General features: G+C 38.7%; 1 protein-coding gene and 1 pseudogene across 1 annotated transcript in view; one reads left to right on the top strand and one right to left on the bottom strand.

The window, feature by feature from the left end:
- The window catches only part of LOC137291298 (low-density lipoprotein receptor-related protein 4-like), a 106,814-nt gene that overhangs the window by 15,005 nt on the left and 69,396 nt on the right, over window positions 1-22,413 (top strand). Inside the window, exons 12-17 of the mRNA XM_067822600.1 lie at window positions 466-643; window positions 870-1,088; window positions 1,433-1,551; window positions 1,812-1,951; window positions 2,157-2,313; window positions 2,542-2,682. Of these exons, the coding sequence (XP_067678701.1) occupies window positions 466-643; window positions 870-1,088; window positions 1,433-1,551; window positions 1,812-1,951; window positions 2,157-2,313; window positions 2,542-2,682 (954 nt within the window). The remainder of the gene's footprint in view (window positions 1-465; window positions 644-869; window positions 1,089-1,432; window positions 1,552-1,811; window positions 1,952-2,156; window positions 2,314-2,541; window positions 2,683-22,413) is intronic.
- On the bottom strand, window positions 10,507-11,150 carry LOC137290372 (tripartite motif-containing protein 3-like; annotated as a pseudogene).

The following is a 22,413-nucleotide window of genomic DNA, read 5'->3' as shown; positions in this document are numbered from 1 at the left end:
CCATGAAAGCACTCAGACTGTTTGTTGTTGATGCAAGCATGCTAGTATATAAAGAGTTTACATATGTTTTTGTTAGATAAGTGTAACATTTCACATGGTCCTAACCAGTTGACATGTTCATGAAGAGTATTTTCATTATTGCGATAGATATTGATGACTTTGTCATCTTGTTATTGTGGTGACGTCGAATCGATTTAAGTATATGTGTGCTGTTACTACTATAAAGGTATTACGTTTGAAGAGCAAATATATTGTCATCTTCTTGCACAATCCCTGTCAGTGGAAGAACATGCTTTGTCGAGATATCAAATATTGGCTTACCTGTGCCATATAGTAAAACATATCAATCATGTCTTTCTGCCATTTTGTAGTATGTCAGTTGATCGGATTGTTTTGGGTTTGTTTGACTTTTGGACACAAACATACTGGAACCGAAACATGTTTCTTGATCTAATTTCTACATAGGCGGTCACCCAGAGCTTCTGCTGGCAACCAGGAGAGATCTACGTAGAATCGACCTTGAAACTCTGCAAATGAGGCTGGTCCTTGGTGATGCATTTGTTTCATCTGCTGTTGCCTTGGATTTCGACTTTCTCGAAAATAAAATGTACTGGACAGATGTAGGAAAAGAGGGTATTTTTAGGTAATTTAGCTGTAATTGCTAATTAATTGTGAATATTGATTGTCAGAAAAACAAAGAATTCGGGAGGTATCTCAACTAAAAATATCCATATTCATATGTTCACACGTGTAGTGTCAAATCACAGATATGAAAATTAACTTCAGGTATAAACATCCATTTCATAACTGTGCAAAACAAAAATGGATACAAGATGGCGCCTTTTAAAGTGCTGAATTATTTTCTCCAGTGTTGACTTAGATAACAAGTCATCGGTTGAAGGGGTAGCATCCACAGATGTCAGAAGTCCCGATGGACTTGCAGTAGACTGGATCAACAAGCACCTGTACTGGACTGACACTGGCTTGGACAGGATTGAAATTTCCTCTTTGAATGGCAAGATGAGAAAGACTCTTATTGACTCTGGATTGGATGAACCAAGAGCCATAGTACTGGATCCCAACCATGGGTAAGTCACGCCTCTGTAATGAGACAGCGAAGAATGGTGCCATTCTTACATTTGGATACTAATCACTCGTCACATTAAGAGTAAAACACATGATCATGAAAACTGTTTGTGTAATGGGCGATGTAGCATGATTTCTCTGGGGACAAAATAGACTTCATCACGAGGCCATATAATGCTACGAACCATTAAACCCCTTTCATATTCCTAAGATTCGGATATTTTAAGATTAGTGAACAATACGGGAAGCCAATTGATAAATCTGAAAATATTGAAAACTAATTAAACGGTTTGAAATCAATCGATATTTCTGAGGAGATATTTATATTCCTTTTCATTACTTGCAGCCTAATGTATTGGACTGACTGGGGTAAAGAGCCTAAGATTGAACGATGTGGAATGGATGGCAGTGACAGGAAAGTGATTGTCAACACAAGCATCGCCTGGCCAAATGGACTCACAATTGGTTGGTATCAAGATTGACATATTCCATATAAAGTACAGCTCATTGTTGACTTCACCGTAGCCTTGATATGTTAGCTTCGAATACGTTGTGTTTGTAAAAGTGATTTTATCCCTTTTTCTATTTTGTATGTCCATCTGTCAGTGATGTTACTGTTTGTAGAAGGATGTAAACCCGTTTTCCATTGGGCGATATAAATGTGTAAGCATTTCAGTGTAACATATTCTGTTTACACATTTCTGAATGAATGACTATCCTTTCAGATTATATTGCTAACAGACTGTATTGGGTTGATTCCAAGCTGCACATCATTGAGAGTTCAAACATGTTTGGACTGGAACGTGTGTCTGTTCTTCAGAGTGTCCTTCATCTCCGCAATCCTTTTGCTATCACTGTGTTCGAGGTGAGTGTTGAACGTGTATCTGTTCTTCAGAGTGTCCTTCATCCCCACAGTCCCTTTGTCATCACAGTATTTGAAGTGACTTGTGCAGAACTGCTATGTTCAAGAGTTTGTAAATAACGCTGTTTGTGAAGAAAAGTTTGGCCATGTATGTTGTGTTTAAATGTTTCCCACCCTGCCATTTACTAACACGTTGTTTCTATTTAAGGATTTTCTTTACTGGAGTGACTGGCACTCTGAATCTGTTAAGAAATACAGCAAGTTCGGAAGACGTAGTGACGAGAAAGTGGAGACAATAGTCATGAATATTTATTCACCCATGGGCGTGCGTGTATTCCATCCCTACAGACAACAAATTATTAGAAGTAAGAAGACACTCAATTTCAAAACAGTTTTTATAAATCAGCATGTAATATGACAGTACCACTCCTAAGTGTTCAGTTTGCGATGTTACTCATTTAAGGTAGTTAATCAGGATGTACATATATTCATTAGGTGATCTCAGGGCAAATATTTTAATATGGCAATATGATTCGAAGGTTACATTTATGTTATATTTTATTGTTTAACAAAGTAATGTCTTCTGCTAATAGGGTTGTGTGGTGATAACAATGGCGGCTGTTCCCACTTCTGTCTGCCAAAAGCTTATGATCCCAGCATTAGTGAACTCTTCGTTTGCGACTGCCCCAACGGACTCATCTTGTCATCAGATAGGAAGACCTGTGTTGAAGGAGGTACGTATATATCAACAAATATGTGTCTTCTTATAGCCTAGCTTGTATCACTTTCTGAATGTTTTAGTGACACAAAGGAACGATTTCACAAGACATAAACGTCATGTTGAATATATGTCTATTGCTTGTTTTATATTGGAATGTTGATCTTACATATGTCTTAACATACAATCATTAGGTTTTTTTTTTTTTCAGATATAACTACGTTAGTTTGAAGTTTCATATTTTCCCTTGGCTTTAGAATTTCATTACATCATGTTTTCCTCATCCAATATATTTTCTTTGTTTCAATGACAGCTCATGGTCAATTGTTCATATATTGTAGTGTTTATGTACGTATATATGTTTGTATATTGTATATATGTTTGTATATTGTATATATGTTTGTATATTGTATATATGTTTGTATATTGTATATATGTTTGTATATTGTATATATGTTTGTCATATCCCATGATTTACATGAATTTTCTTTATTGAATCATTTTTTAATTACAGAAAATACAGGATCGGTTAGACACTTTTATCAGCATAGCTGCAAATTAGACATTAACAACAAACAACGGTGTCATTGTGACATGTTTGTTTGATGACCGGAAGAGAAGATACACAACTGGAATCAAGTGTAGCCTCTTTCATTTCATTACGTAAATGCGAAAGTTCGCGAGGCTTTGAGATCATACGTTAAGTAATTACATTTCATGCAACAATGTACGTGATAATATGTGAAGATTTTCGCGAACACCTTGTGTCAGTTTTAGTATAAATACAATCCGTATAAATTTATATAAGGATCCGAGAATGACAAACGTGCCAGAATGTACAAGAATGACACAAGACTAATAGACATTGCACGAGAGTACTCAGGTGCATTCAAGAGATTGAGTGTATGACATATCTGCGGCGAAAGCTCTTTACATCCACATCACGAAACCTTTTGGTAAGTGAGTCAGAAGTGAGCAGTTAGGAGTACATGTCGAATTGACTGCTGAAGAATACTGAGTTCACTCTCATGTCACTGGTCAGGGATAGCTATGCCAATGTAAAAACGGTGACGGATCTTTTTAATAGTGTTCATAATCATTAAAGTATTGAGTTTTAAAAAGAAATTGAATTATTAATTGACAAATTTTGATATGTGTAAATTTTAATTTGTAACAATGACTCAAGGACTTGTTCGGGGTATTACTTTCAAAGGGGGTTTAAGTAGCATAATAAAAGTACTGTCCCCCAGTAATGTAATTCCCATTCGAATTATTTTTTATTAAGTGTTTTTAATCGTATAATATATGATAGCTTAAATTAAAAGTATGCCCAATTTTGACTACAATCGCCAATGGGTGAAGGGTTTATGTAAACCTAGCTCGGGTCCATGCAGGGAGCAAAGGTACTGTAAGTCCCCATGGTTCATAGAATAGCGAACTACCTTCAGTTGTTGGCGATCTGTGACACCGTTTTTCTATTGTATTGTCCGAATAGATAATATGTTTCAGATTTTCACACACGTTTTTCAATAATTAAATAAGTATTATTTGCAGTGTGATCTGTTCAAAGCAAAAAGGAACTGCCTTTTTTAATGTGAAGGTATATATCATGAGGTTTCAAGTAATCCCTTTTGATACATTTCAGAAACGCAGTGTCTCATCTTATAGGGGGTAACAGCTGGAATACAAGATCGACACATCAGATCGTCACATCAAGCTGACACATCACGTCACCACATCAGATGGACAAATCATACATAATTAGATAGACGCATAATTACGATTTTGTATCATTACTTCGGATGGTAAATATAATTAATCTCACATAAATAGGACTTCCATTTCATTAGCTAAAATCATCAATCCCATGCTCCATCAGAAATGTTTATAGACATTAGTACCGCTGTAACATACATGCCATTTTAGCACGTAAGTCCAGGGGTACCCTGTGAATCATCATTTCCTGTGAACAGTGTGCGTGCGTGCGTGCGTGCGTGCGTGCGTGCGTGCGTGTGTGTGTGTGTGTGTGTGTGTGTGTTACGGTTCTTTTAGCAATATTCCAGTAACATCACGGGGACACCAAAATCTGGCTTCACACATTGTGGTCATATGGGGACTCGAACCTGGATCGTCGGCGTGACGAACGAACACCTTAACCACTCGGCTACCCCACCGACTCAATTTCCTATAAACACTCAATCAAACACATGCTCTTACAGGTCTTAACATCTGTTTGAACTGCCAGAAAAACATGAATAAAAATGGACCTCATTGTCAAATGTTTTCCAGGATTTGTTGTCTTTTACGTATAGTTTGACACATTGGGAGTTCAAGTCCCCAGCTACCTATTACATTTTAAGTAGTGATAGGAACAAAGGCTTATGCTAGAAACAGATAAAATTTAAATTATCCTCCTCGTACCAAGCACTAAGGTGATCGTAACTCACTAGTACTGGTAACCTCAGTGCAATGTTAAAGAATGGGAGTTAAGGTTAACGTCAGTAAAGGTTGCTTCGTGAAAGGAGCCCCTGATCTTCATTAACGGCTTTTCAGTGAAACATTGGAAATGCAATATTCGCAATATTTCATAAAGAAACACAACTAGTATATATATTGATCTTATTTCAGTAAGATATATATGAAATCAAGTACATGAGGTATAACATCCATATTGTAATTGACTGTGCATAGGATATGTTAAAAAGTGTTTACTGATGTTTTTGTTGTTTCCATATTTTGAAATTACATTTTTCCACCCTCTGTGTAATATTCAGAGGTTAAGTGTGCATCAGAATACATACATACATACATACATACATACATACATACATACATACATACATACATACATACATACATACATACATACATACATACATACATACATACATACATACATACATACAATGTATTCAGTTTCAGGGAAGAGGATCAGAATCAGTGTTGAGGATTTCTAAACACTAGATGGAAAGAAGACCAGGAGGCATTAACGCTTGCAAAGTTACAATTTGAATATGCAATAAACTTTGAGGCTTCGTAATATCACACTGTTTGCTTTTCTATATGTAAAGGAGAGATTTTGTTTTCATGATAACAACATTCAAAGGATTATTATCTTTATAATCTAATGCCACCATATTCTGGCTGTAGTGACATTACCTCCATCTTTATCGGGTAACACTGCTACAACGAGATCGTATTACCTTCGAGAGAAGCAAACAATTTATAGTATCGAAACATCGCAGTCTCGAAATAAAAAAGTTTTTATCCATAAAAACTGAGTATATCATTTATGCATTTGCCTGTATAAGTAAGAACTTTACCTGGTTTTAAAACGTGGGTCCATTGCTGATAACATGCCTCAGATTAACATGCACCGTACACAGTATACCCTCTCCGAACCCACCATAGTTTATATTAACCCTACTGCATCGTGAACCAGCTATTCCAACAGGTACCATGGCAACGGTTTTGGGCTTGGTTGGTTTGTTTGCTTAACGCTAAACTCAGCAATATTCCAACTACACGGCGTCGGTCTGTAATTAATCGAGTCTGGACCAAACAATCTAGTGATTAAGAGCATCGCCACGTAAATGCTAGCGTGACCATCCGATCATGGTAGTCGCTTTCTGCGACACCGATGGTTTGCTGGAGAACAGTTCTGACCGGGATCTGCACGGGTCCCATCGAAACGGGATTGAAACAGCTACATTCTGGTAAAGGTTCTATCAAATAGACCTCAAACTCACCCCAGTGTCAGTATCAGAGCACAAGAAGGTAACGCAAATGTGCAAGTGGGCGAGTATGCTAACATCGCTTTTGGCAATATTCCAGCATTATCATGCGGGTAATGACGTTGCCTGGCAACTATTTGTCGTATTCAGCCAACACGGATTAGTTTCCATCGAGTATATTTTTTGCCAGTGCCCATTTACTAATAAAATCCCATATTGTAGTTGATTGTGGTACCGTTTTCTTTGAATTTAACGGTAACCATATTCAATTAAGGATTGCCTGTGTATTTCTTTCGTTGTATTATGAAACTAAAAACCAGTGTGCAAACTGTATGAATCCGCGTAGCTTATTTTTTTCAGATTCACTGGGAAATGAACTCAAAAGAAATGTTCCCAGTTAACCAATCAGAGCGCCAGAATTTTAATGAACACAATAAAAATTTAATTACGTAATCGCTGAACATAAAAATATCGTCAAGCATACGAATCAACCTAACTCTACGACAATGGTGTAACTACATGTAGATTAATTGTCTGCGCATGTCGTTTTCTCTTTCACGTCCCAGCAGCCCATCGGTTCCGCCAAGTAGAGTAACTTCCCTTATCAAAAGGAAGATACTCTAAACTTAATATTTTTATTTTTACAACACGTTTGTTTTGACTCGGCCTGTGGTGTCTTAATGTTACGAAGTAGAGGCAAAAGTACACACAAAGGAATGGATGACCGAAATATTCCCTACAAATGTAACTGTTACTGAGGTAAAGACTCCAATGGGTTAGTGAGGGAGATAAAATTTAGTCTCTTTGGTAATACTTCAGCCATAGCGTGGCCAACAGACTCCAAACTAGAGAAGAAAACAGAAACACTCCCACGGGCAAGTGTTCTCGTTTTTTCACAATTTGTTTTTATAAAATTGACAAAATGTGAAAAGTAATCGCTTCGTCTCATTTGGCCATTGATTCTCAGTATCTTCGACCATTGTCATGTTACTACTAACAATTATTTCACAGTTACTTCTGTCTGTAATTGACACCTACAAGTGACACACACAAGACAGATAATTTATGGATGTCAACATATTTTATCCTTATCAACACGTCGTGCCCATGGATTTTCACATTGGTCGATCAGGTGACGGGGTACGCATGTACTTAGAGAACAAAGAGAAGCCCCGTAACGTTATAATTCGTAATTAAAATTTAAGAAATTTTCATCCAAATATTTCAATATTTCCCCTCTCCAGTTGTTTCTCCCGATTGTCGATGGTCAATTCTGACTCGGCCGCCATGTTTATTGGTAACCAGTGACAGCAATATCCATCTTGCCTTTTGTATTTGTATCATTATCAATGTATTATCAATGTATTATCAATGTATTATCAATGCATTATCAATGCATTAGCAATGTAAAAGGAGAACGGTGTCCGTGTTTATCCCATGTCTGTATCCTGTAGAGAAACCAATCATTGTCTGATATATCATTGTCTGTAGTTTGGTATTACCATAACACGAGGGGCAGAACATTGTGTTTATTCCTGAACAGAGAAACGTCTTTCTGGTGATAACTTTTCTGCAACGTTCAAGAAAATGTATTCCTCACCTTACTGATCTATTGTGTAAAACCGTTTACCGTGTACTGACAGTTGTAAATGTTCAACATCCATAATTATGCATACTTAATGGGCTTCTATTTGTTCTGGGACTCGTTAGGTGGAGAAGCCTTCGTACATTCTACTTAAACGTCAAAAGTGTGTCATAAACACACTCGCATAGCTTGCATTCCATTCACTTACCATTATCCCATGTGTCATCTCCACATCAATTACTCTTTGTTGCATACACTCACCTTATTATTATACTCAGCGTGTTTCTGTGTGAAGTCCCAGTGTGTTTTGCATATCCTGTCAGTACATTTGTTCCACATTCAGTGTACTGTTTTTGCATATACTTACTGTATGTTTTATGACTACACAGCATGCCCATGGTCCCTACGTATACCCAGCGGGGTTATGTACTTTTTTGCATGTATTCAACGTTATACTGTTGATTATATCAACACTTTACAGTTGCAAATACTTACTGTACAGTTTTGGATACGTTCAATATACAAGTTTTGTGTATACTCAGTGTATCTTTCTGCTTATACTTTGCATTACATATACTACCCACCAAAGGTTTAGACTGAAAGCACTCTTTGTATGTTATGTGTTATGTGCGTGTCTCTGTGGCTGTGTGTGTGTGTGTGTGTGTGTGTGTGTGTGTGCACGTCTATGTTAGTGTCGTTACATCGAAGATGAATATCTCCACTAACTTCGAATTGCCAAAAGCAAAACTTTGTTAATAAATCGCCAATTGTAATGACCTTTAACATTACGCATTTGTTTTATAATTCATCCGTTCATGTAAACAGTGTCTTTAAACAGAATGTTTTCCAAAATCACGCTTAGACTAGCTGAATGAAGAAAATGGCTACATTTACATCAGTGAGTCTACACTTTTGATGCATAGTTTATATATATTCATATAGGACAGCCTGGGATGAGAGCTACACAAGATTCCCCATTAATTGTCACATTTTATACTGCAAATTGGAGTGAGTCATGAATACTTCAATCACCATAACAAATTAGAGTGAATGAATGAGCGGTGAAGATTTTACTCTGCTTTTAGCAATGTTAATGATAGAGGTATATAACAGAATGTACGAGTTAAACTAATACACCGGGCATCGACTATAAACGAAACTTCTGATTCCGTTACCATGGTTACTCAGCTAGGGTTGCAATGGCCGATAATTTGTCTTTGTATGTGCTTAGTGCACCAGCATGCTTTGATGTGGACTTGATTTGATAGTATCAAAACATTTCTTACAGTTGAAAACGTGAATTCAAAACAGTAGGATAAGGTCAAGCGCCTAGCTGTAACCATAGCGACAACGAAAATAAAAAAGGGGTTTTGGAAACTTGTGAGCCCGAGATGCTTGTCGGAAAACATGGTTGACATGAACATCCTGTTGATCAGTGGATTGTTTGGTCCATTCTCGATTACGTACACACAATCGCCTTTTAGGTGGAATATTGAGAAGTACACAAACGAACAAAACATAATACTTTCCTGAAGAATGCAATTTGTGAAAATTATACGACCGTTTCAGTCATTTCTAAAATCACACGTTGGAGCTGGGACTGGCACCCCGGATACCTGGTACGGGTGGTTAATGAGTTAGATCTATACTACATCAACACCACAAAATTTGTTTGTTTGTTAACTCTGCAATTACCGGTATTGGAATTAGATGGTAGCGGTCTGTAAACAATCGAGTTTGTTTCAGTCTCGGACCTATGAAGATCCGGGTTAGAATTGGTCTTCAGCAGCCTGTGCTTGTTCCAAATTTTAAACCTTATTGTAGGTTCAAATTTGAATTCGGATATGGCTTTCGAAATATTTAAATTCCAAATCACAGTTTGGTCTACCTCTCATTTTTACACTGTTTTATATGCTTGAACTGCTGTCATGTTTATTAGTCCCCGATTCGACTGATTTGACCCTCACCGAACAGCTAAACCTCTGCACAATGTCTTATTCAGACACATGCCGCACGTTTGTTTGTGGACTGCATCGTAATTACATTCAAAATAAGGTTCCTGTAATATCAATGCATGACATGCATGCATGCCACACACAACTTTTAGTAAATAATGCTAAGAACAGATAAAAAAAACAAAAAAAAAACGAAAAGAAATGCGAGCAATATCATGAGTATTGATCCAAACAACTGGGATACGGCTACACGTAAGAAATCAAGCGAACCCGCCTACACTGAAATTAGTCCTGCATTAATCCGGGCAAAAGTAGCTTGGTATGTTTATTTCATTCATAAGTCAGTGAGTTAGTGAAAGAGTGATTATAGTGTAATGCCATTTTTAGCACTGTTTCAGCACTATGGCGGAAGTAAGTAGAAATCTACTTCACTCGTGTGTTCGGACACACACAGACACACACACAGAGACACAGACACAGACACAGACACACAGACACACACACAGACACAAACGCACACACACACACACACACGACGTCGTTCTTTTCACTCGAAACTACTATTTTCAAACATTTTGTTCCTTATCAATTTGGATGTGATACTCCAGTGGGACCAAATCGAATACAAGCACCTCTAACGACTTGAGATCCCCATGTGTTATGTACAGTTTTCTGGTGTGCGAGCTTCTTATTGCAACACCACATGGCCTGGTGTTCTTCGATGTGACAAGATTTTGAATAAACTCGCCGCCAGGAGAAAATAAAACCACTCGATCATTGTAGTGGTCGGCTACGATGATGTTGTCCTCTTGGTCCACGCACACTCCGTAGGGGAACTTGAACTGGCCATTCTTTTTTCCATAGGATCCAAATTGGAAAAGAAGCGTCCCTAGGGTACTAAAGACCATCACGCAATGGTTCCCAGACTCAGACACTAACACCCTGTCTGAGCGAGAGCAACAGACATATCGAGGCTGCCATAATGGCTGCTCGAAAATCTGTGAGAAAGCCGTCCCCTTTGGTCAAATACGTACACGTCATTTTCCTTTTCGTCTGTGACGTATATCCTGCCTGACTTATCGACCCCAAGTCCAGATGGACACTGCAGCAGACCTTGACCAAATTCGTACAGGCAATGGCGGTTTGCCGTCCACACCGTCACGCACCGTCGACGTCGGAACGTTACGGCTACGTTACCGTCTGGCGTCATTATTGCTCCACATGACTCTGAATACTCGCTCGCCAAATACGTTCTCTTGGGTAAGCCACTTCGTTCGTATTGAACTACTTTACCATCCAATAAATCACTCACTAATATGGCCCCATCGTAAATGTACGAAACGTATTTGGCATCAATAAGTTTTGGTTCAGAATGTCCGCCAAACTTGGTAAGTAGACTGACTTTGAAAACTGCTTCCGGCTGTTTTTCATCACCATTGGCCGAACCTGTTGTTCTGCTCAGTTGCACTGAAAACTTAAGAATGAAGTTTGTTACATGTTCAGCAAAAGACAGTCTCATTTTTGTACTCTTGCGCTTATCGGGATTCCTTGTTCGACGCCTGTGCTCAGGTAACAAGTTTCCCGAGGATATCATGCTGTCAGGGCTGAAAAAAGGTATAAGTTGATGATAATTACCCACTAACACGCGTGCAAAGCTATACCTGTCATTCAGGAATATTTAGTTTCTGTAACAACTTGTTAAGTCACTTTAATTTGATCAGCGACCACCTGCTTTCAAAAGCGATTTTATGTGGAGCATTTCTTCTAAATGGAAGCTGTGAAACCATGCGACAGTCAACGCACTATCACTTGGAAACATAATATGTTACACGGCTGGGTTTTTGCCGTCTAAAACAAATTGTTGACTATCAGGTTTGAAACAATATACACTCTAATAAGTGATTTCTGTCAGGAACAAAGAAAATATTTAAGGTTCATTAACTAGCTGGGGGCACAGGAAGACTTTAATTTTGAAAAATGCATTGTGTCTAAGGGAAAAATGAAACTTTAAAGCTGTTTTGCCACACTTTCTGGTTGGCCATTGTTTGAAGAAGGTATTGTTGCTTTAATAGCTCAAAAATGACCCATTTTAATGTTACAGCTACACTTAAAACATGAAAAGACTTTGAGATTATTTATTGCTGCCTGGGTGAAGGGGAGTTCTCCAGGCGTGACCCCCCCAAAGGGGGTCAGGGGGTAAATATTTGGAAAAGTGAGTTTTTCGTCTTTTCACAATTTGCACTCTACTAATTGCTTTCCATCAGGAACAATGAAAATATTTAAGGTTCATTAATTAGTTGGAGGCACATGAAGACTTTAACTTTGAAAAATGCATTGTGTCTATGGGAAAAATAAAACTTCAAAGCTGTTTTTCCACACTTTCTAGTTGGCAGTTGTTGTAAAAGGTTTTCTTGCTTTAATAGTTAATAATGATCCAAATTGATTTATGTTACAGTTAAATATAAAGTCTGTTACACTCTGTTAAGGGAAATAATAACAATAAGCAATGTAAAACAATTTCTTAAAGTTCCATTTAAAATATTCATCTGAGGACCAGCAACTAAACATGATCTAACATGAGTTGTATGTAAGTACTGTGAGAGTTGTCTCCCCTTACAGCAATAAACATGGCTTCCTGATAGCAGACGACATTTTCCTCAACCTATGTATGCTGTTTTTTTGTTAATGTGGTGAATAATTCTTGATTCTTTCAGTAATTGAAGCAACACAATAAGCATGAAGAATGACATGCAATAATTCTGTAAGTCAGCAGAACAGAAACATATATATCTATTGCATGAACTTTGTTGATAGTCAGAGGTTCCATTAAATTAACTTGAGCTCAAGAGCTGCAACATAAACTCCTCTGTGAAATTCATATGCCTTTACAATGACATATAACACCCAAAACCGGTGACTATTAAAAAATCTAATCAAATAGGTCTGTTGACTACACATTTTCAAAGCTAAATCTTGCCAAACTTTTCTGCTAGATACTATTTTCCTCATGACAACGTTTATTAACATAAAATCTTCAAAAGAGCTGCAAGTACTTTATGGTTACTTTACAAAAAATCGCCAAACATATTTTCCATTTTCATTAGTTCTATCCGGATGTCAAGTGAAAACACATTGAAAACATCAAGTGAAGTACACTGGGGTACTGAGACACTGACATGCATAATTCATTACAAGCACAAAGAAGAAATCTTTGTGAGACAACTGACTGATATAATCTCGAGAAAGATAACAGATACAGTACTGTTTAGACAGTCACATACTGATCCAACTGTCCGACTAGATGATATTTGCGCTCTCATACCAAAGACTTTCAATGCACAAAACATGGATACCAGAGATGGTGTTATCAAAACTTCACGAACATCAGCCGTCTTAAAAGACGATCTAACACTTTGAGCCTCTACAGCAAGTCAAATGAACCCCAACCAAAGAGAAGACGATCAGAGTCATTTACGGGTGTCTTATTTCCAGAGGACAAATGCGTCTTTTATAGAAAATCTAAGCTGAAGTTCAAAAACGGTATCCAACCTCTTGTGAAGTGTGTAACCGAAACTGCTGCCAAATGCATAATGGAAGCTGCTGAAAGAAAACAAGATGACTCTCTTCTTTGTGATATCTTGGGATCAGGTCTTGTTGCTAAAGAGGCATGCTATCACAATGTATGCAGACGCAATTACACACGAGCAGAAGCTGTTGATAGCTGTTGAAGGCACAAGAAAATCATCCAAAATGACTATAACCATAGACTGGATGCTCATGAAAAAGCATTCAGCTATCTATGCTCCTATATTGAAGAAAACATAATTCAGAATGGTAAAATTGAACGAATCTCCAAGCTGAAATAAAAATACCTGAACTATATTCTTACCCACAGTCCTCAGGCGCATATTGAAGGGTACAAAACATACAAGTTCAAGGATAAAATTCAAAAACATTTTGGAAGTAAAGTAAGCTTTTGTCAACCTAATCACCACAGTGATCTTCTCTATTCCAAGAGTGTTCTTAAAGGAAACACTGTCGAAGTTGCCTTTGAGTCAGCTGCATCTGATGGAGAAAGAGTTGTTGAGTCCGCACTAATTTTGAGACGACTGATCTTAGAAGCTCACAAGAGTTGTACTGCCCCTCCATGGCCACCATCAGCCAAAACAAAGCGTCTTGTTAGCTCCTTGAGCCAGGATCTGTGCTTTGGTTCAACCCATGGGAAGTGGACATTACCAAAGCATTTGCTTCTTGCAATGACAATCAGACACTGGACTGGCAGTGCAGACATTTTGACACTTCTTAATCGGTTTGGATATTGTCAGTCTTATTCACAAAATCTTGAACTGGAAACATACATTTGCAACAAGATTACAGCTAGCAACTCTATTCTCCCACCTTCAGCTTTTGCAGGACAAACAGAAGTGGTTCATTTTTGTTGGGATAACTTTGAGTCAATGGAGAAACACCTTCAGGAAGTGGGACAACACACACAGCTCATGGTATCATCATACAAGAACAAAGAACAGAGATTGAGGAAACACTTGGTACACTGACACAGGGCGCAAGTGATCATTTTAAAAAGCAGAAATCTAGGTCTGTGAACCGTATGGAAAGAGAACTTGTCCCTTGTTATTTGAAAGGAAAGCCTGAGCCAAACATTGACATGCAGAGACCAAAAGCAGTTGTTCCTGCTAGTCATTCAGATGCAGCGATATCTGATTTTCTCTGGCTACTCTGCAGAAGTCACAAGTCAGGAGAAGTTCCAGGGTGGACAGGATGGTTGTCTAGTGTTACGCAGAAGGTCGACAAGAAGCAATCAACTATTGATTACAAGGCACCAGTAAATGCTCCAGTCACTGACAACAGTTCAACATCTCCTGGAAATATCTCAAGAAGCAAGCAGTCAACTTAATCAAAGCTACACTATTGTTACGTTTGATCTTGCAGTTGCAAAGAAAGCTCTGTGCTTAGTCTGGCAAAATAGATGTTTTGAGAATGTTATAGTACGCCTTGGAGTCTTTCATACCCTTTCTGCTATTTTTGGAGCTCTAGGAAAGAGAATGGAAGGTAGTGGATTTTCTGAAATAATCATAGAGTCTGGAATATGTGCAAGTGGTTCTATTGCAAAGTTTATCTCAGGAAAACGTTACAACCGTGCAATGCGTGTACACAAACTTGTACTCGACGGCCTGGAAAGGCTTCTTCTTCAAGCTTTCCTAAAATCCCACAGTTATGATACTGTGAAACCTTTGCTTCACATGTTCATCGAAGCACAGGATTTTGCTAGTTTAGGGACAGCCACTGAGAGTGAGGCTTCCAGATTGTTGCATAAACAGTATGAAAACTTCAAAGAGTCTGGAAGGAAAGGGGAAATTGGCAAAACAGTTCAATTCTGGCTCAGTTACATGGACAAGATTTGGCTCATATTGATGATGGTTCGAGCAACAAAGATGAATGATCTTGATCTTCACGTCTGGAGTCTTCAAGAACTTTGTCCACTGTTCTTTGCCTATGATCACTTCAAGTATGCCAGATGTGTTCCTGTGTACTTGATGACAATCCTCAATCTCTATCAGACACATCCTGGAGCCGAAGATCTATTGAGAAAACATGGATTCAATGTCTGCAGATCAGATGTCCCAGCATCAAGAAATGCTGTTGACATTACAATCGAACAGACCATCAACAAACACGCTAAAACATCAGGAGGGATCATAGGATTCAGCAGAAATTATCCTGCATACTATCGATGGGCAATGACTAGACATACCAGAGCAAGCTATGTGGAAACAACCTTGGATATGGTGGATATGATCTCACCTGAGCAACATTGCAAAGGCAGAAGTCTGATGAAGATGTACAATTCGTAGTCAAGGCTTTTGAATCCTTCATCAATCCATTTCATACTGAGAACAAAGATGAGTTGTATTGCTTACCATATGGGATTCCAGCTCCTGAGCCTGTAACACAAGATTTAATGATGGGTGACCATCTCGGACAGGAAGCCATGGATGAGTTTGTGAAAGAGAGACGTGTTGAGAAAAAGAAGAGTTTTCATGCAGCAATTCATCGACTGAAATTGAAAACATTTTCATCAATATCAGAAACAAAGAACATTAAGAGTTCTCATAACAAACTCATCCAAGTGAAAGCTGAGAGAAATGTATTTGCTCAGTTGGTTCTCTTGAGTGAGCCACGTGACATTGATCTTAAAAAACAATGTCATTCCCATTATCACCCGTTCCATGGGCCTTAGCAACAGGTGATGCCTATCCAGTGAAACCCGACAAAGCCAAACTTCTGCACTTCTGGAGACTGATGCAAAGAAGCATGATAGTATCGCTGATGATGTTGTGCATATAGTAGATGGTAATGCCCTACTCCAGTCTCTAACTGGCATCCCTGATACGTTTGCGAAGCTAGCTGAGAGGGTTTTTGCGATGCTTCCACAATCAGCAAGAGTGGAATTTGTTACTGATTCATACCATGAAGACTCTATCAAAGGATTGGAGAGAGACAGAAGAGGAACAGCTGTAGACTTTTTGGTTCAGGGTCCAAACACTAAAACCCCATCTGACGGGAAATCATTCATGTCCAATTCAAAGAACAAAAGCAGTTGATATAACTGATCTTGGAAGAATGGTGTACTGGCAAATACGCAATTCGACTTCAGGGAAAGAAAGTCTTCTTTGTGAAGGGTAAAGAATGTTTTTCGTTGACCGCCACAGATGGTGAATCAGTATCTGTCACTCCAGAGAATGCTTTGTGTTCATCACAAGAAGAAGCAGACACAAGAATCATTCTTCATACTAAAAGTGCTTTATGGTTCAACTTCTTTATTATACAAGGTCACAACGTTTCGAGACTGATTCTAGTGTCTTCTTCAGGTGAAGTGAGGGTAAAACTATACAATCCTCGAAACGTTGTGACCTTGCATAATAAAGAAGTTGAAACATAAAGCACTTTTAGTTTGATTCCTCCAACTTCTAAATGCCTTTGAAACAACCTAAAATCATTCTTCATGCTTTGCATGTTGATACCCAACATCCTTCTCCTGTGTTGTGATACGATCACCTGATACAGATGTGTTGATCCTGCTTCTTAAGTTCGTTCAAAATGTGAAAGCGTCTGTTCTGTTTGACACAGGCACTGGTGACAAACGAAGACTTCTGGATGTACAAAGTATCATTGATCTGAAAGGGTCTACTCTCTGCAATGTCCTGCCAGCTCTGCATGCATTTACAGGATGTGATACCACCAGTGCCTTGTCAGACGTGGCAAGGTTCTCACGATTAGACTTCTTGAATCTCACCCTGAATATGTGAATGCTTTTTCAACGATGGGTGCTTCTGGCAAATTTAGATACTGGCATGTTGAAGTCTTTAGAATCATTTGTCTGCCATATGTATGGTCAAGTCACAAACAATGTAAATGAACCTCCCTACCAAATGTTCATGAAGAAGTTCAAACCCAAAGGAGGACAGACTAGGACAAGCTATGACGGTGTAGACATGAGTCTCCTTCCACCTTGCAGAGACTCCCTATATATGCACCTACACGGTGCGAATCACCAGACCTTGATCTGGGTCAATACAGACAAGAATCACCCCAGTGGTGCTCATCCCGTGGGCAATGGGTGTTTGAAAGAGGGAGTAAATGGTATCAAATGTCAATGGACTAAAGGCAACATCATTTCCACAAGAGCTTACTGACGTAATATTCAGAGAGAACTTAGATTTTTATTTTCCCATAGACACAATGCATGTTTCAAAGTTAAAGTCTTCATGTGCCTCCAAGTAATTAATGAACCTTAAATATTTTCATTGTTCCTGATGGAAAGCAATTAGTAGAGTGCATATTTTCAAAAGACCTCTGTAGTTTCAAGGACTCTTACCTTCTATCCAAAGATCCTATGAGCAATGGTGACGCTTGTTAATAGTACATGTATAGTGTAAGGCAGAGCTTCAGGTAACACCAGCAATGGCAACAGTAGTTAACCTTGACTGTTAAAATATGACTGAACAGTGTCGTTTAGTTACAGTGAAAAGATCTGTACAACAGTGTTAAAAATAGTCTGTAATCTCATGGTTTTCTGCATCGGCGCTACTGGAACACGCATGGTACATATAATTACTACCCCTTTTCTTCTTCTCACGCTCTCGACATATCAGGTGCCGCATGCCTGTTGTCCGATTTCACAGTCCTGTGTTAATTATGTCAAGGTTCAAGGTACATAACTTATTTTCAGATTGTGCAACGTTTTGTTAACGACACGTATTGTTGTTGTATGTCAGCTGATGATTTGTTCATGACTTTAGAGGTAGCTAATTACAGTACCAGTATAAATGGAAAGTGACCTATTGCTTCGGAGGCACTTTTACTGAAGTCCTGTAAACTGAGTGATGTCCATCGTGATTATGGTCAAAACTTCGTCAGATCGCTTGATACCTTCGCTACCCTCCCGGTGTAGAAAGTACCACTATAAAGAACTTGTCGGGTCCCTTCCGGGGCAATATTGTTCTAGTTGTTTCTGAAGGTTACCGTTCCTAAAAGAAAGGGTGCATACCCTCGTTACCACCCCGATGTGGAAGGAGCTTGTTGGTTCACTTCCAGGACTATACGCACTCCGGCGCACTGATAACTTAGCATAACGTCACTGCTACAGGCTAATTTGCAGATCACTTGACCAGACTTTTCTCTTGTTTGAAGATAAACGAAAACATTTGTTAATAAGAAGAGACTGGTCCATCTTCATCTAATCATTTTACATTGTTACATAAATATCCGTCTATATCAACACCATACTCAAATGCCAAGTACCCCATGATTCAAAACAACATAGTTATCCACAGATGCTTTTACCTTCAAGCCATATCGAATCTCAGTCTCAGAACGTGTACAATTTTATAAAAGAAACTCGACAGCAATGAACATGCTCAGTCCCAGCCGACTGTCATGCAAAGTTAGTCTGTCCGCCTGCTTCATGAGAATGTTGGAAATCAATATACAGATCTAGCGTGTTCCCCTTCAGCTTCTCCTTCCTCATCTGATGTATGTCCAGTTTCTGTGTCCATGAAAGATGAAATATGTCCATGAAAGATGAAGTCCGCAATATAAAGCAAACATTAATGATACCTTTAGAAAATTTTGCCGGGAGTCATAGAGGAGTCCGGGTTTTGGAGAAAACCGCATTGCACAGAGTCCGGATTTGACGGATTCCACTGTATTCACTTCCGCTGTATCAAGGCAATGCGACCACTTTATCACTGTAAAACCTCTTACGAAAGGCACAGAGGCATACGATTTTGAATGATCTTGTTAAATGGATGATTTTGATATGGTGAAATGGGATATAACGGAGAAAACGCCACCCCAATTTTCATATCGTCACATTTCCAGCGTCAAAAACACGAGGCATTGAAAGTCTTGCGATCGGTTACATCGTATCGATGAATCAATACAAACTCAGTTTATTTATCACCCCCAATGGTGTTGTTCTTCCAACGACATGTCCTAACTATTTTCGCATACAAATCTAACAAATGGGTCTTGAACTGCCCCTAGTCTAACGTGATACAATCGTACATACCGTTACATCTCTAGCAAACAGGCATCATTTGACAATGATAGAACGCTGCTTTAAAATGTATTATACACCCTTTATTAATAATTGGAGACATAGCATACAAATGGTAACAGCTTGTTATGAATTTCACGTTTTGATCAACACTTCCCCATGTATCTGAAGTCAAGGGAACATCGCATCGATGAAATAATGCAAACTCTTTTTATCAACCCTCATGTTTTTTTCTCAAAGATAAGTCCTAACTATACTGCCCATCAAAAGTTTAGACTCAGAAGTGTAAATGTAGCCACTTCAGTCAACTGTTCTCAACTAAATATTCCACACTGTTTAAAGGTTCTGTTTACACGTGACCTGATGTATTGTAATACAAATTCGAAACGTTGAAAAGATTATTGTCATGAATTCAGTAAATGATGAAGGTCAAATGAAATGAAAATGAACATTGCTGAATTCTTAACAAAACTCGACACCAAAACGCAACTCTGCACATGCACAATATTTACACATGCTTCTCGTCAATTTGAGGCATGATACTTCTGCAATACATCTGCATACATTTTGCAATTGGTACCTCAACGTTAATGCAGAAATACAAGAAGGGCGTGTGTGTGTCATCATACACTCTTCAAAAAAGAAACGCAAAATTCAAAAATGATACTTACAATTTTGTACACATATGTCAACTCAAACGTTTTTAGAGATGGTGTTACACGGTGCTGTCATGGAACCTGGTAAACTGGAGGCGCATATGGTTTAGCGATGAATCTCCTCAAGTGACGTGATGGAGACCTACAGACGACGTCATGCTCCTAACTGCATCAGACAGGTGGACAGATTAATCGGTGAGGAGAGTGTTATGGTGTGGGGTAAGATCTCATACACCCCAGGCAATCTGACGACCAATCGATACATCGTCCAGATTCTCCGTCCGCGCGCCCTTCACCTTGTTGACCGTCAACGGCAGCTCTTCCAACAGCACTTGCCAGTCACAACATCACTACCCTCTCCTTACCCTCCAGATCCCCGGATCTAAACCCAGTCAAACACCTTTGGGATCAGATCGATAGACGGGTACGTCGTAATCCACCACAGACTCGCCAACAGTTGTTCCACATACTGCTGGAGGAATGGACAAGGATTCCAAAAGAAAACATCAAACGACTGATTCAATCTGTACCCAGGAGGTGTCGGGCAGTGGTAGCAGCTGGAGGTGGTCATAGAAGGTACTGACTTCAACACCACCTGGTGGACACCTGTAATGACTGTGATGACCGTTATTCTCATGAAATATGGACAAGATAGCAATGCATTGCTCCACAAACTTTCATTCATGTATCTTCTTTCCGCTGATCTACACGTCCTTGAATAACACCAAATTTTCATTGATATTTGGGGTTTGCGTTTCTTTTTTTTTTGAAGAGTGCAGTTTGAAATAATATTCTGTGTTGTGCGTTCATCAGTCAGTGCTATGAGTCGTAACATGTCTGTATTTATTGATTCAATTCTTACCAAAACATATTAAAATCTTCTTGCTTTGGTAAGAACAATATCTCTTTTAACCACAAACCGTCTACTCTCCAGCTATAGGTTTAGATCCTGATTACCATTTAGTTTAAGAAAAGCATTGCTACAGAAACAAATGTATATAATTTGTTTTAAAACACATTCTGTCAAGATGAAAAAATCGGATTTGGTACCAAAATCATTGTATGTACTATTATGCAAACATATCAAATAAAATTACAACATTGTGCAAAACCTTTTTTGAATATATTCTTATTCTCTCATCAGGCAAAAACGTTCATATCACAGTCCATAAATTAGTACATTAGTACCTTATTCTGTTTGTGACACGTATGTGACCCTCTTTTTACGCAATCCACAGATAAAAATGGTTTACTCGCTGTGAGGACACAACAAACAGAAATTCCCTCATGGTACGTTTGATTGTGTTTGTTGTAAAAGGCTCCACTCAGCAATATTCAAGCTATATGGCAGCGATCTGTAATTTTCGATTCTGGACCAGACAATCTATTGGTCAACAGCATGAGCATCGGTTTACATAATTGGGATACGATAACGTGTGTGAACCAAGTCAGCGGGTCTGACCACCCGATCCCGTCTGTCACCTTCTACGGCATGCATGGTTTGCTGAAGACCAATTCTAACCCAGTGTCCCCAAATGTCTGTGTATAATATTATGTCTGAAAAATGTCAGTGCAACGTAAAACTCAACTCAACTCAACACAACGTGTCCTCCTAAGAAGCATATATATGGCCTCAACAAATTTTCGGGTTAGGTTTTGGGCGTTGGTGGATAGGTTTCACAGCATCTTTTGTACAGATGTTCACACACTTCAGAAAAAGCCAGACCGAACTTTCATCAGAAAAGAAAACATTATCCCAGTCTTAATTGTCGTGAGCCCTACGCCAGTTTAAACGTCTTCCTTTTGTGTATCTTTCATCTATGCTGAGTCAATCCCGCGCTTTGTCACCAAATAAAGTCTTTGTAATTCTTGTCTATGGATATCACTACATACAAGAGGACTTCCTCTATTAATTGTGTCATATCTGGTATTCTCAACACTTCAGTTTTCCCCAACACACAGTCTGTAGATTCGTGGTACCGAACTTCCATGGCCTCCCTGTCCCTGTCTTTTTGCTCAATCCCAACTCTTGACAGAATATACTTCAAACTTCTGTACACTGTAGACTAAGGAATGCCATGCTTACCAGCTAACTCTTTTGCATTAGTCACAGCCTTTGCAAAATCATCTAGATCTATCTTTCTTTTCATCTTCAGCCCTCAACTTTGACATGTGAACAAACGAAGGGCACCTGTTGCACTTGATGTAGTAAGGTTAAGCCTTACAGAGTTGCCTCC

The sequence above is a fragment of the Haliotis asinina genome, chromosome 7 (assembly GCF_037392515.1).
Source record: "Haliotis asinina isolate JCU_RB_2024 chromosome 7, JCU_Hal_asi_v2, whole genome shotgun sequence".
In the NCBI taxonomy this organism is placed as follows: Eukaryota; Metazoa; Mollusca; class Gastropoda; order Lepetellida; family Haliotidae; genus Haliotis; species Haliotis asinina.
Note: the sequence above shows the minus strand (reverse complement) of the source record. Positions and strands in the feature narration are given on the sequence as shown.